The 12,538-nt window shown below is 43.5% G+C and overlaps 1 protein-coding gene across 2 annotated transcripts in view; it reads left to right on the top strand.

Annotated features, from left to right (window-relative positions):
• Positions 1–4,814: 4,814 nt before the first annotated feature.
• The window catches only part of EFNA5 (ephrin A5), a 211,623-nt gene continuing 203,899 nt past the window's right edge, over positions 4,815–12,538 (top strand). Inside the window, exons 1-2 of one of the 2 annotated variants that reach the window (XM_054809508.1) lie at positions 4,815–4,910; positions 5,404–6,661. In XM_054809508.1, the coding sequence (XP_054665483.1) occupies positions 6,537–6,661 (125 nt within the window). In that variant the 5' untranslated portion in view covers positions 4,815–4,910; positions 5,404–6,536. Of the gene's footprint in view, positions 4,911–4,947; positions 6,662–12,538 lie in introns of those variants that run through there. The other variant, XM_054809509.1, reaches the window with a different exon arrangement.

Here is a 12,538-nt window from a genome sequence, read left to right as displayed (position 1 = left end):
TAGCGTCCTGACTGGGTAGAAACAAATGCTTTTATTTGGACTTTCAAAATGACAGTATTAAAAATATTTTAACTTCACGTAGACATAAATTTAGAGTTCTTTAAAATGTGTCAACAAATTCCTTATAACTAGATATTTAGCTAACATGAACAAAAGTATTTGTAAAGACAAAAACCCACAAACTTGAATGTCAAAACACTATATCTAAGTTATTACCTATATATATGGAGGGAACATTACACTGAACTTCAAAGTGGATTTTTCTATTGTCTCAAGGGGTAGATAAGTACGCCACTTCCATTTATGTTTTTGAAAATTTCCTCCCTTGTAATTCTTTTTATTGAAAACTTAAAAAAAAAAATCATAGAATGTCAATATGAAGCCAGGAAATCTTTTGCTTCCTTCTCAAAGTTTTCCTCAATGTATTAAACTTCTGAAGTTTGCAGACTAACATCCAAATAGTTATGTGCCGAAGAGGTCGTGCCCAATTTGTAGGCTGAAGCTCTTTTGACTGCTAAGCCAGACACACAGATTTTGAACTGACAAATTAAAATGGAAGCAAAGCTAATAGATAGATTTTTTTAGATAGATAATTTTCATTAAAAATAATAACAAATTCTTAAGAACTGTATGCAAAAAGAAATATGTATGAGGTCTGGACAGAATAACAAGCCTGAAAATGTCTCTAGATGATATACCCCCCCGAACTTGCCTAGAACTCATTACTGTATTTTGTCTTATGACATTTTTTTTAATTTTATTTTTTTTTAATACAAAGATCTCAAAGTTACTCCTTTGAACATCTAAAACCAGGAAGTTATTGAGCCTCAGTACACCACAGTAAAGTAAGCATATATGTTATCTCTGGTTGGTAGAGTTAGAGAAGTGAGGGAGTTGCCAGACAGTTTAATAAAAAGAGTATCAGAATCTTCACTTAATTCTTCTGTTCTAGCCAGCCAAAAATACTCACACACAGAGGTAAATACTGTGTCAGGTTTGTCTACAGCCATTTAATTTTGTTCCTTTCCATAAGATTAGTTCTTCCTCTCAGGAAAAAAAAAAAACTAAAAAAACCCATGTATGCAGTACACACACATAGTCTCTCACAGGTAATGTATCCAAGAGGAAAAAAAATCTTTAAGTTAGAGAAATCACCTAGGAAGAAAGCTCTGATCTTATTTGAGAATATTTGCAATCAGATGATGAATATACTTCTCTATAAAGAATTCAGTGATTCTCTCTAACAGTATCATTTATGCCTTTGGTACCCACTCCTCTCATATGGAAATTAGTTTAAGATTTTGTTTTATATTTCTTTTTGACAGCTTACAGTATCAGGGATTACAGTAAAAGATGAGAGAATTTGCAACGATTAACCATTCTGTTTAGTTATTAATTTGCAAAACTTGAAGCTGAGATTGCTTCTAAGTCATTTTTCAGCAACATATTTATGGGATCAGAGAGTGATTAAAAGTATAAGAAAGTGTGATGCTTTCAGGTCCTGAAAAACACATTTCTAAGGATACCACGGATAAAGAAAAAAGATGTATCTCTGCATGGTCCTTTTAACAAAACATCAAAGATAATTTAAACGTAGACCAACCAGAGGATTATGTATTTTTCTGCCCAGCTACCTTTAATCAAATTCTACTGAAATGGAAACTCACGATTTAAAAATTCACATTTTCACAAAATTTGGACAAAAAAGGTTTGAAATGCAACTATATTCTTCACTGATTTGCAGTATGCATCCTCCATTTTTTTCCAGAAAGGTCCCTCCTTAATTCTCTGGGTTTTAATAAAAGAAAAAAAACCCAAACCATGGGATTTACTTGTTTAACTCACTTAAAGTCACTGGAGTTAATGGCAGAAAAAGCCGAATTGGGCCCTACAAGTCAGTTTTACTTCTTAAGCACTACTCATATTTATAAAAGATGAAAATAATACACACAAGCTATAGGAAAAATGTAGATACAGCTTTGTTATTTTCTGTGTTTCATAGATGCTAAAGTACCTTTAAAAGGGAAATTACTTTAACAATACATTGTTAATTTGTCGACATTGTAATGCCAGAAGTCATTTGTATCTGTTTAAGATACTAGGTATTACTGAACAATGATAGAAATACTATGTGTATTTTTAAGGGCAATCAACAAAGAAAGAAAATCTACAGATTTATCACTTTTCCCTGAGACAAAGTCTTAAACTGTTAGTTTAATTATTTTGAGGTACGTGATCAATTAGCATAGTAACTGCAGCACAGCATATCAATACACTGAAATTCTGTGCAACTGCCAAGAAGGTACACGCTGTACAGTGTATGTTAAAGACTCATTTATGTTGTAAAGCTGGAGATCCAGCTACAGAGGCTTGTCAGAGGCAGATTCAGACACTCACTGTGCATATACACTATTTTTTCTAAATACTGTATTCAAAATATTTTAACAGATGTTGAATCACTTGTTAACAGTCTTTACCTTTCTGCCAAATGAAGGCTAATGCCAGAGGCCATTAATATACCGAATCAGCTTACAACTATGGTATCAATAATTGTTCAATCATGTAATCACGAAAATGTAGAGTAAACTAGAAGTTGGCATGCTGCTGGGTATTGGGTATTATGATAGGTTCATATGAATTTGTTACGATGTAGCAAAAAGCTGTTCATTAAAGTATTATTTCTTTTTTTGCAGAATTAATTTACTTCTTGAGTCCAAAGGATTTATGTCTTTGTATTGTTTATAAATTAAAAAGATACAGCCACCTACAGCTTGCTTGCCAAGCAAAGCAGGGGAAAAAGGATATCTTCCTGCCACAGCTAGTCTTTTTTGGTGGGCGTTTTTCCAGTTGTTAATAGTTTGACTCCTTTTCATAGCTTTGTATGTGTTAAAGAAAAATCCAAGTACTATAGTCCTGCAAGGGTATTTTATATACCAGTTTAAGCTCTGGCTCTGCTGTGAGAAGGTGTTGTAAGTTACACAAACTGACCCCTCACTCTTTCTCTGTGATGTTTCCCACAAGGCATGAACAAAGAGAGAAAAAAAAAATCATTAAGCTTTCCTTACAAATGTGGCTGAGGAGACTCTTTGAGAAAAAAAGTGCTATTTATTCTGCTTCCTGTAATGACAGTGATTTCCACATGTCTGTCCGTGCTGGAGAAAAAAGACTGAGGAAACACTGGATGTGCCCATTCCTATTCAAAGAATTCAGTTCAACAGTAGCAAAAGAATTTGAAATGCTGGTGGGGTTTTTTAATGAAAAGGAAGGAAAAAAGTTTGGGTTTATGGTGCCTGTTATACCTGGGGTATTCAGCTGATGTGCTTCATATCCTGCTAAGACTAAGCTACAGACATTAACATATTAAAAACAAGGCTGAAGGAAACCACAGGGAGACAAAATTTAGACAAGTTTTTAGGCCTTTGATAATAAAGATTCGCAAATCGTACAGTTCCTTTACTAAAAAAAAACCCCAAACAAAACCCAAACCCAACAATAAAGTTAAAACACAAAACAAGGGATTCGAGTGTTTCTTTTTAACTTCAGCCTGTGCTCCCTCGCCTCAACTACTTGCAGGGGAGGGCAAAGAGAATTCCACTGTCCTCCAGCAAAAACTCGGGCAGATTAGGTGCTGTGACCGGTGAAGATTAATCTGGAACCTCTTTCCACGCAGAAAAAAACATACAAAAAAAAAGGGGGGGGGAGCAAAAGAAAAGCTGAGACGCCCCGGCCCCACACGCACGATGCCGCCGCGACGAAGGGCGCGGGTGCTGGGCCCGCTCTGCCCGCGGCCGCCCCCCGCTCCCGCCGCGCTGCGGTGCCGGCCTCCGCCGCTGGGGGGAGTCGGGGCGCTTCCGAACGGCGGCGAGGCGGACGGCGCGCCCCAGCCCCGGGGGCCCTGGCGGAGGGGCGCCGCGCAGGCCGCCATCACCCGGCAACGCCGGCGGGGCGGGGGCGGCGGGAGCGCCCTCCCCCCGGAGGAGGCCCTGGCCGCCAGCCCGCCCCGCCCGGGGAGCCGCTCACCTGCGCGCGCCGCGCGGCCCCGCGGCGTTTGGGGGACGGCGAGCGGCGCCTCATCGCCGCCTCCTCCTCTGAGCTGGCGTTTTCCGGCGACGAAGCGCCGGTACCCACCAGCCTCCTTTTCCTGCCGTCGTTGGCAGGGGTGCGGGTGGTGGCGGACCCAGCGCGGCCGCCGCCAGATCGGTTCCTGCAGAGGGGTATGAAAGGCGAAGCAGAGCAGAGCGGAATCCATCTCCCGGCTGCGGAACAGCCGCCCGGGTTTCACTGGCTCGTGCAACGCCTGAGCGTACAGTTGCGGTTTGCAAACCGAGGCAGCCGGTCCCGCCGCGCAGCCGGGGCCGCGCATCGCCCGGGGCGTGCGAGCCGAGCCCCGCCGCGGAGGAAAGTGGGGAAGGAGTTTTCTTTTATGATTGAATTACTCGGCATACTGTTTTCCGCAGCAGACGGAAACTCATTCGTATACAGCCCGCGTAGACCCCATCGTAGCATCCGGCGTTGAAATGGTTACATTTAGCAGTAACGCTGCAAAGGAACCACTCCGATGTCTTAGTAATTCAATTAGTCAGGTTTCCAGAAGGTGGGGTTGGGTATGGTTTTTGGCATTGAGGAGGAGAAGCCTGGGACACCGCCTCCTTTCTCGTGTTGCAAGCCAATCAGGTCGAGGTGTAAAAATAAAAAAATAAAAAACGCAATCTGTAAGCAAACAGCAGGCTGTGCCCTGACTGGCTGCGCCGGCAAATCCCCCCACCCTTTCCCAAGTAAACTGTATGCAAAAATCCCACATGATCAAGCAGCAGCGCCCGTGCTCCGAGCTGGTTGCCTGTACCTCCTCCTCGCCTTCATCCTTCACGCACACCGGCGCCAGATCCCGCCTCGGACACACGCGTGTGCATGTACGTATGCGTGTGTACCTCTATATACCGCGCATATATCTCTGCGGCTATCGCACACACGCATGCACAGCGACAATCCAGCATGCCAGGCTCGTAGCTTTTCCAGGCTGCTGATGTCGGATTTACACGCAGTGAAGGGACCGGTCATTGCAAAAGGGGGCGTGACTGTTTAAAGATTTTTTTTCCTCCCATAAAGCTTTTTTTTTTAAAAAAAAAACAACTGACTTTTGCCCCTCCAATCCTCGTCGCTCTTTACGATCCCTCCCTGCCTGCCGCTGCATTCAAGTTTATTTATTTGCCTGCTGGCGTGGTATATTTTTCCTTACTGCTTTTGCTGCTGCTGCTTCAGAGGGAAAAGGGGAGCAGCTGTTGGGCAAGACCGAGAAGAAGAATTGGGGTTATTTTTTTTTATCTCCTTATGTAGTCATCTGAGGGGTGGATTCTTTTTCTCTCGCCCCCTCGCTGTCTTTCAAACTGTTTTGTCCTTCCGCAGAAGTTGATGTTCCTGAGACTGGACTCTGCTTTATCACAGAGAGGCTCCGGGAGGCTGAAGCAGATTTCCGCACCTCGCCGTATCGCTCCGTTCGTTCCTCAGCAGGAGAGGCCAGCCAAGACCGGCATCATCAGAGGAGTTTGCAGGCTTGATTTTCCACTTCTCCGAGGTTTTGCTTTTTTCCACGCCCTCTCATAAAACGATTTTTTATTTCCATCCCCTTGATTTCCACGCCGCAATATTTCTTGGATTGGCCGTTCCTTTTTTTTCTGCCCCCCCCCCCCCCTTTTTTCTTGCCCTTTTTTTTTCCGCCTTTGCTGTTGCTCAGTCCTTGGTGCATCCACCGCCCAGGAACAGGAAAGACAAGAAAACCATTCCACAAAGTCTCCTTCAAGACACTCTCTGCTGCAGAACAGGCTTCCCAACTCCATCAGCGCAGCAAACAAAGTCCTCAGGGCTTTTACTTCCCCCCCCCCTTTTTTTTTTCATTTGTGGGGGGCGGAGGGCCAGGAAGGAAGAGACAAACTTTGTACTTTTAAGATCTGCTGGGTACTTCTCGCCCTTCTACCAACCGGCGGCGTTTAATATCCTGCCAGGACCCCCCGCGGGTTTCCAGGGGAAGATCTTCCCCTCCTCCCCGCTCTTCTCCCCCCTCTCCCGCTCGCTCCCTCCATCCCCGCGTCACCCCGCCGCCCCCGAGCCGCGGGGCCGCTCGCAGGGGGGCGGGAGGAGCGGCGCCCCTCGCCCGCCCGCCGCGCCGGCGGGCCGGTGTATGTCGTGCCGTGGGCTCCGTACGGGACTCCCGGTGAATGAGCTCCGCCCGCCTCTTGCCGCCGCCCGCCTCGGCCCCCACCTCCCCCTGCCGGGGTGAGGCTCCCTGAGGGACCGCGGATCGCGCCTCCTTGCCGGCTGCCCGTCTGCGGCGGCAGGCGTCCTCCGCTCGCTGCGGCGCGGCACGCCGCGGAGCCTACCCGCCTCTGCGCCTCGCTATTTATTAATTTATCCCTCCCAACTCCCGCGCCCCGGCTCGGTGCCGTCTGCTCGCCCCCCCCCCCTTTTTTTTTTGTTTCCCTTCCTTCCCCCTTTCTTAATTTTTTCCGCATCCCGTCTCGCCGCGCCACCGGCCGGGCGCGATGCCGCACGTGGAGATGCTGCTGCTGGCGGCCGCGGCGCTGTGGGTGTGCGTGCGCGGGCAGGAGCCCGGCGCCAAGGCGGTGGCCGACCGCTACGCCGTCTACTGGAACAGCACCAACCCCAGGTACGCGGGGCGGCCGCGGGCGCGCACCGGGCGCCGGGCTCGGAGCGGGGGGGACGCGGGCGGGGAGCGGCGCCCCAGTGCTGGCGGCTCTTGCCCAGCTCCTGCAGAAACTACCCCGGCTGCAAGATGGGGCGTTAAACTTTCTTTTTCGGAGGGCTAGGGCTGCAGGCAGCGACGGTGGGGCAGGTGGTGGTATTTTTCTCCTCTTGCCCGTCCACCCCGGCGCTGCACCACGCTAGCGGCTTCCCCGGGCTCGGCCGCCGCCGGTCCGCGGGCGCCGGGCGGATGCGCCCCCGTTGCGGCGTGGGTGCCCCGCGCCTGCGGCCGAGCGTGCTCTAGGAGTTTGGGTGGGATGAGGGGGTGCACGTAGCGGCCCCCCGCTTGTGCCCCGGCGGACTCGTGCGGCAGGCGAGGCGCGGTCCCGAGCCGCCCGCCGGTAGCGGGGAGCCGGCCCCGGGCAAGGAGGCGGCGGGGTGTAGTCTCTCTCCCCGGCGGGACAGAGCGGAGCGGCCGGTCCCGGCTTCGCAGCAGCCTCAGGCGGGATCGCTGTCACGGGCGGCAGCCGCGGCGGAGGGATGGCTTTCCCCCTGCCTTGCCTGCCTTGCCCTGCCCTGCCCTGCCCTGCCCTGCCTTGCCCGACCGGCGGGGGGCTCTCCCGGGCAGGCTAGAGGTAACCGTGAGGAAGCGAGGTAGGTACGCCGTCCTTGGGCCGGAGGGATGCCCGTGCCGCCGGGTACAGGGCAGCGCATCGCCGGTGTCTCCGTCGGGGCTGAGCCGTGCTGACACAGCCTCCCCGCTCCCTTCGCGCCCAGGCGCGCCAGAGGGATTCCGACAGCAGGCTTTGCGTGCGCTGAAATCTACATTCTACTGGAAAAGGAGGTTTAATTTAATTTTTCTGGGGTTTTCCCTCACGTTTTATCATCAGAAAATTTCAGTCCTGCTCCAAATAATATCCATGTGTTTCGGTAAAGAGTCACCTGGGTATTAATTTTTTTGCCTTGTTAAAGTGCGTGTGAGCAGACTTACTTTTTTTTTCTTTTTTTTTTTTAAACCTGTCAAGCTAGTCTAAGTAAATTTGGGGACATTTTATCTTAGGTTATCTCTTTTTTATGCTTCTGATACTGTTGTTTGGTTTGAGATTAGCACATTGATTTTTGTCACAGGTCATGTTTTTTAATAGATCTATGTTGCCTGTAGAAAACTCCTCTACTCTGTATTCCAGAGTGGCTTCAAAATAGGTGATGCAGAAGTTAACGGGCAGAATTTTCAAGTGCCCAGAGTTAGCTGGCCTTGCCGAGCACTTTAATACTATGTTCCTGGTAACAACGCCTCAGCGATAAATAGTTGGCACAAAAAGCTTGACACAAAGAGTATTTATGCAAAGTAACAATCATGCTTGGGAATGGTGAGAATCTATAATTTTAAATGCCTATCTCTACATTCTCCTCTTACATGTGTTACTTGAAAAAAAATTACTCAGTGTAAATAAGACAAAAAGTTACATGTCACATCACACATCAAAGAACATGCATCCCAAAAAATTCCTTGTCCCTCAAAACCAGAGTTTTTTCTGTTCTTAGGCAAAATGAAATGTAACTGCTGAAAAAAAATAAAGTAATATTCGCAAATCCCACTGGGCAGAACGAAAATTGTTGAAAAAAAATAGGTTTGACTAAATGCACACGTTGCTGGTGTAAAAGCTAAAATAGTGTAAAAATAACCTTACCTTCAAGATTTTTCACTTTTGCTCTCTTGTGTGTCATAAGCGTACACAATAACTGCACGTAGGTAAAGCTAGTTGAAGGTACAAGCAATGCTTACCTAGTCTTAGGTATTGCGCATTGAATGGGTTTGTAAGGATTTGTGTAAGTTTAATCATATTTTATTACTGTGAGTGAAACCTCTCCTTAGTCCAACATTAAACATCAGCAGATTGCAAATAAAACTTAGTTTTGTTTTTCTTCCAAACACGAGAGGAAGAGTTAATTGTAAGATGTTTCTAAACCTTCCCTTTTAAAAACAAACATTTCTTCTTGTCTTGAAATATTCACTGGGCTCTCACAATGGAAGTATCTATTTGGACATGTCATGTTTATCTGTGAGTTAAAATATGAGAAAGAGCAAGGTGCAGATGTATTTCTCCTTTGTTTTATACAAAGTGTGCCAGTTTTTGTGTGCTTTCCAAGTTACACAAGCATTACAGAAAAACAGGCAAACACCTGATTGGTAGGTGTAAGAGACCCAAAGGAAAGAAAATACTTGAGTTTTTAATTCGCTTCGTCAGAATCTAAGCTGCAGGCAAAATTCGCTTTGGTTTATCAAAATTTTTAGAGCAGTTAACAATGTTGTAGGAATAACTTCGCAGTGATTTATCTGCTTCCAGAGACAGACTTGGGAGATGAACAATCTGTTTTTTATACATGTTGAAGTAAATAGGGATGCTTACTTGGTGATAACTATTTGAAATTAGAAGACAAAATATACTGTCATTCTTTAAACACAAATGCGACCATTGTGCTTTAGCTTACTTCTTTATCGTATTTATTCTGAATTAAAAGTACTGTAGAACTAAATAATTCACTTTAAAAATGAAATGTTGATAATTTTGATAGTGACTAAAAGCACTCTAAGGTTTCATCAAAATGTGAAGAATTTAATAATGATTGTACTTTCCTCAGATACGATTATCTTTAGGTTTTTAATTATGAAACTCCAGCAATTTATTAAAATACATAAAGATCTCATCCTTATTAAAAGACACATTAGTAAATTGGTGAGTGGCCCAATTGATAAGTGCTCCTGGTGTCAACAATATTTGGTAAATAAAAAATCATAAGAGTCTGTTAGCAAGGTTCATATTACATTTCTTGGTTAGTTGCCAAAGTTCTGCTAGAACAATTAAAAAATGTTATATGATCATTATTGTTAGCATGTATGAGGAACAAAGTTATATGTTCTTACAGAGCCTAAGTCTGTTCTTAGAAATGTTTTAAGTATTCCCGTGCCTTGTTTTTGTTATGTATTTAATTATCAACGTACATGAAGTACCATAAATGCTGTAGTCCAATTCCATATGAGAATATGTTTAAGTATTAGGATTTTGAAGTATAATGAAATGAGGTTTTTTAATCCTTGTTTTGTGGATTGGAAATTAATCCTCAAGTAAGCTTGAAAATGTACTCTAATATTTTTGTTATTTATGTGGGCTTAGAGTTAAGTGTACGTAAATTCTAATTATCACCTTAAAGTGCATTAGTCTTTCAGCACTGTTTGCATATGTGTTTTTATATGAGACAACAAGATATTACTGTCAAAGAATATTATTCTGAATCCACCACTTAAAATAGTTTGGGGAGTTTGTTTTGTAATGGAGCACATTCATTTAATCCTCATTACTAGTGTCCTTGTAATTAGAATTCAGTCAAAATGTCATGTATCTGGGCCAAATTTTGAAGCGGTCTACTTGCTTAGTGTTTGCTACTGCTTTTAATCTTGTCAGACTTCAAGCTGAACCACTTGTGGTAATTATTGCTACATTTTTCTGCTTACAAGATTGTGCTTCAAGATTGTGGTTTATATTTAGGTATTTCCCTATAAGTTGTTTCAGTGGCAGGTTATGTAGCTTCATAAACCGTTACTGGTTTCAAGGTGGTTAAAAACACTTGCATTTTAAATCCAGTTTCTGGTCATACATAGAGGCCAAACCTTGCAGTCTGACAAAAGCAAATATTTTTTATCAGTAGTATTATTGGATTTGGCTATATCTTATACAAGAAAATTGTTTATAAAGTTACATCGACAAGAGAATTATTATAAAGACATAGGATACTGATATATTTTCTGTTTGTGTATTTATGTGGATAATAAAATCAAGAAATCAGATGGTAATTAGAGAATTTAGATACTGAAAAATCATTTAAACTTCAGATGGTGTGTTCCTGTAATTAAGCTGGATACCACAATTTGATCAATATTGCTAGACTTTTTTTTTTTTTTTTTTAAGATGGACACTTGGGAGCAGCGAAAAGAAAAATTAATGGATGCTTCTGAACATTCTGTACATAGACCAGAATTTCACAACTTCATTTAGGTGAATTTTGCAGCTCAATATTTAGGTACTGATTCAGAAAAGCATCTGACTTCCCTGAAGTGCGTACTGACACACTTAAGTTCTGTTGCAGTTGCGTGGATGAATGGATGTCTACTTAAGTGCCTCCCTGAACCAGCGAAATGCATAGACTTAATTTTGTGAACCTCAGACTGTGGCTGCTCATGCATGCCTGGCAATTCTGAGGAGTATGCTGGCCTGCTGGATGTCCGAGTATCGTACCATCCATTTATATGTGTTTTGCAGATTTCACTATGGCATGTTGGTTGTATATGCTGAGGTCATGTGGCTGGTTTTTGGTTTGGTTTGGCTTGTTTGTTTTCCATCTAGAAATAGTTCTGCCTATGTACAGAGATTAGGGAAACCATGCAGAAAAGGTTGGAATCGGAAGAAGGCAGTTACGTGTGTTAAGAACAACTGAGAGAGCTGAAGAAATCTCTGACTGATTTCTTGTAATTAAAAGATCAGTAGTAGAGCCTTCAATTCTTTACACATACTTTCCGTGCTTTTACTACTTTCACTAACACCCTTTGTCTCCAAAAGACTATTGGTGTTTATTTTAAAAGTGAGGTTTTGAAACGGTTTGAAACATTCTGTGAAAAAACTACATAAAGAACAATAGTTTCATTGGCTTCCACCTTCGTTTGAGAGGCACCTCGTTAAGTGCTACATGGTCTTCATTAAATGCTTCTTATTAAATCTTTCCTAAATGGACATAGTGAGGACACTTCACTGCATTCTCTCGGCTAGCCCTGTATCCTTTTGGAGAGGGACAGATAAAGATGAGCCCTCCTTTCTCTCCCCTGTTGCTATGATCCCAGCAATCTACCAGCTTCATGCTGGGCTGAGAAAATGAATGAATGCAATTAGTCCTTCAGGAGTCATGGTCTTTGCAGTCATACGGAGAGGCACATGTAATGTATATACATTCTTATGCAAATATGTATGCATTTCAATGTATGTATACATATATATGCATATATATACATATGTATCTATGCATTGAAGTGTGTCATTAGAAGGTGATGTGATGTAAATCATGACTGTAACGTGAGAAAAAAATCTCTGAAAATGAAATTTTGTAATTGATGAACTCTTAAATGTTTAGAAAATGAATAGCTTTACAAACTAATTCCCAGGTCCCATCTTTCAGCTATGATCTTTTGTTTTAAAAGTAAAAATAATAAAATTTATTTCTAGAATCTGTGGTTTAGTTCTTAGCCATCTTCCTGTTGTGCTGTTTCTTCGCATGCTAGTAGTCCCTGGGTCAGTGTGTGGGCAGGTAGATAAGCAAGCACTCAGGAACGCAAATATAAAATGAAACAGAAGATTACAGAGATATGCTTTGAGAATTCTCTGGATTTATTAGAGTGCCTTGTTTACTGCTACTTCCTAAACCAGTCCATCGCTGGGCAGAGTACTGCAGTGTTGAAATACTAGACTTTAAGAATGCACCTAAAGAAAGCTGGTCATTTGGATCACCTTAGAGAAGATGCTAACAAAGACACAACCTTTCCTGGGGAAAGCATGAGTAGACAGTAGTTTGTCCATAGCTGTGAGATGTACCTCTCTTGCTTTGCCTCACTGTTTGTTTTTCAATTTTTTTAATATTTCAGTTAGAAGTATTTTGGAACTGGGATTTTCTTCCAATAATCACTCTTTGCTCTGCTATCCAGTTCTGAGCATTGTTTTTCACAAAATATTTTTAGTCTCATGATTAATCTAATCTTCCAGTTTTTCTGAATGGTGTAATTCACTGTTGAGAATAA

The sequence above is a fragment of the Grus americana genome, chromosome Z (assembly GCF_028858705.1).
Source record: "Grus americana isolate bGruAme1 chromosome Z, bGruAme1.mat, whole genome shotgun sequence".
In the NCBI taxonomy this organism is placed as follows: domain Eukaryota; kingdom Metazoa; phylum Chordata; class Aves; order Gruiformes; family Gruidae; genus Grus; species Grus americana.
The sequence above is the reverse complement of the archived record's forward strand: the minus strand, read 5'-3'. Positions and strand labels throughout refer to the sequence as shown.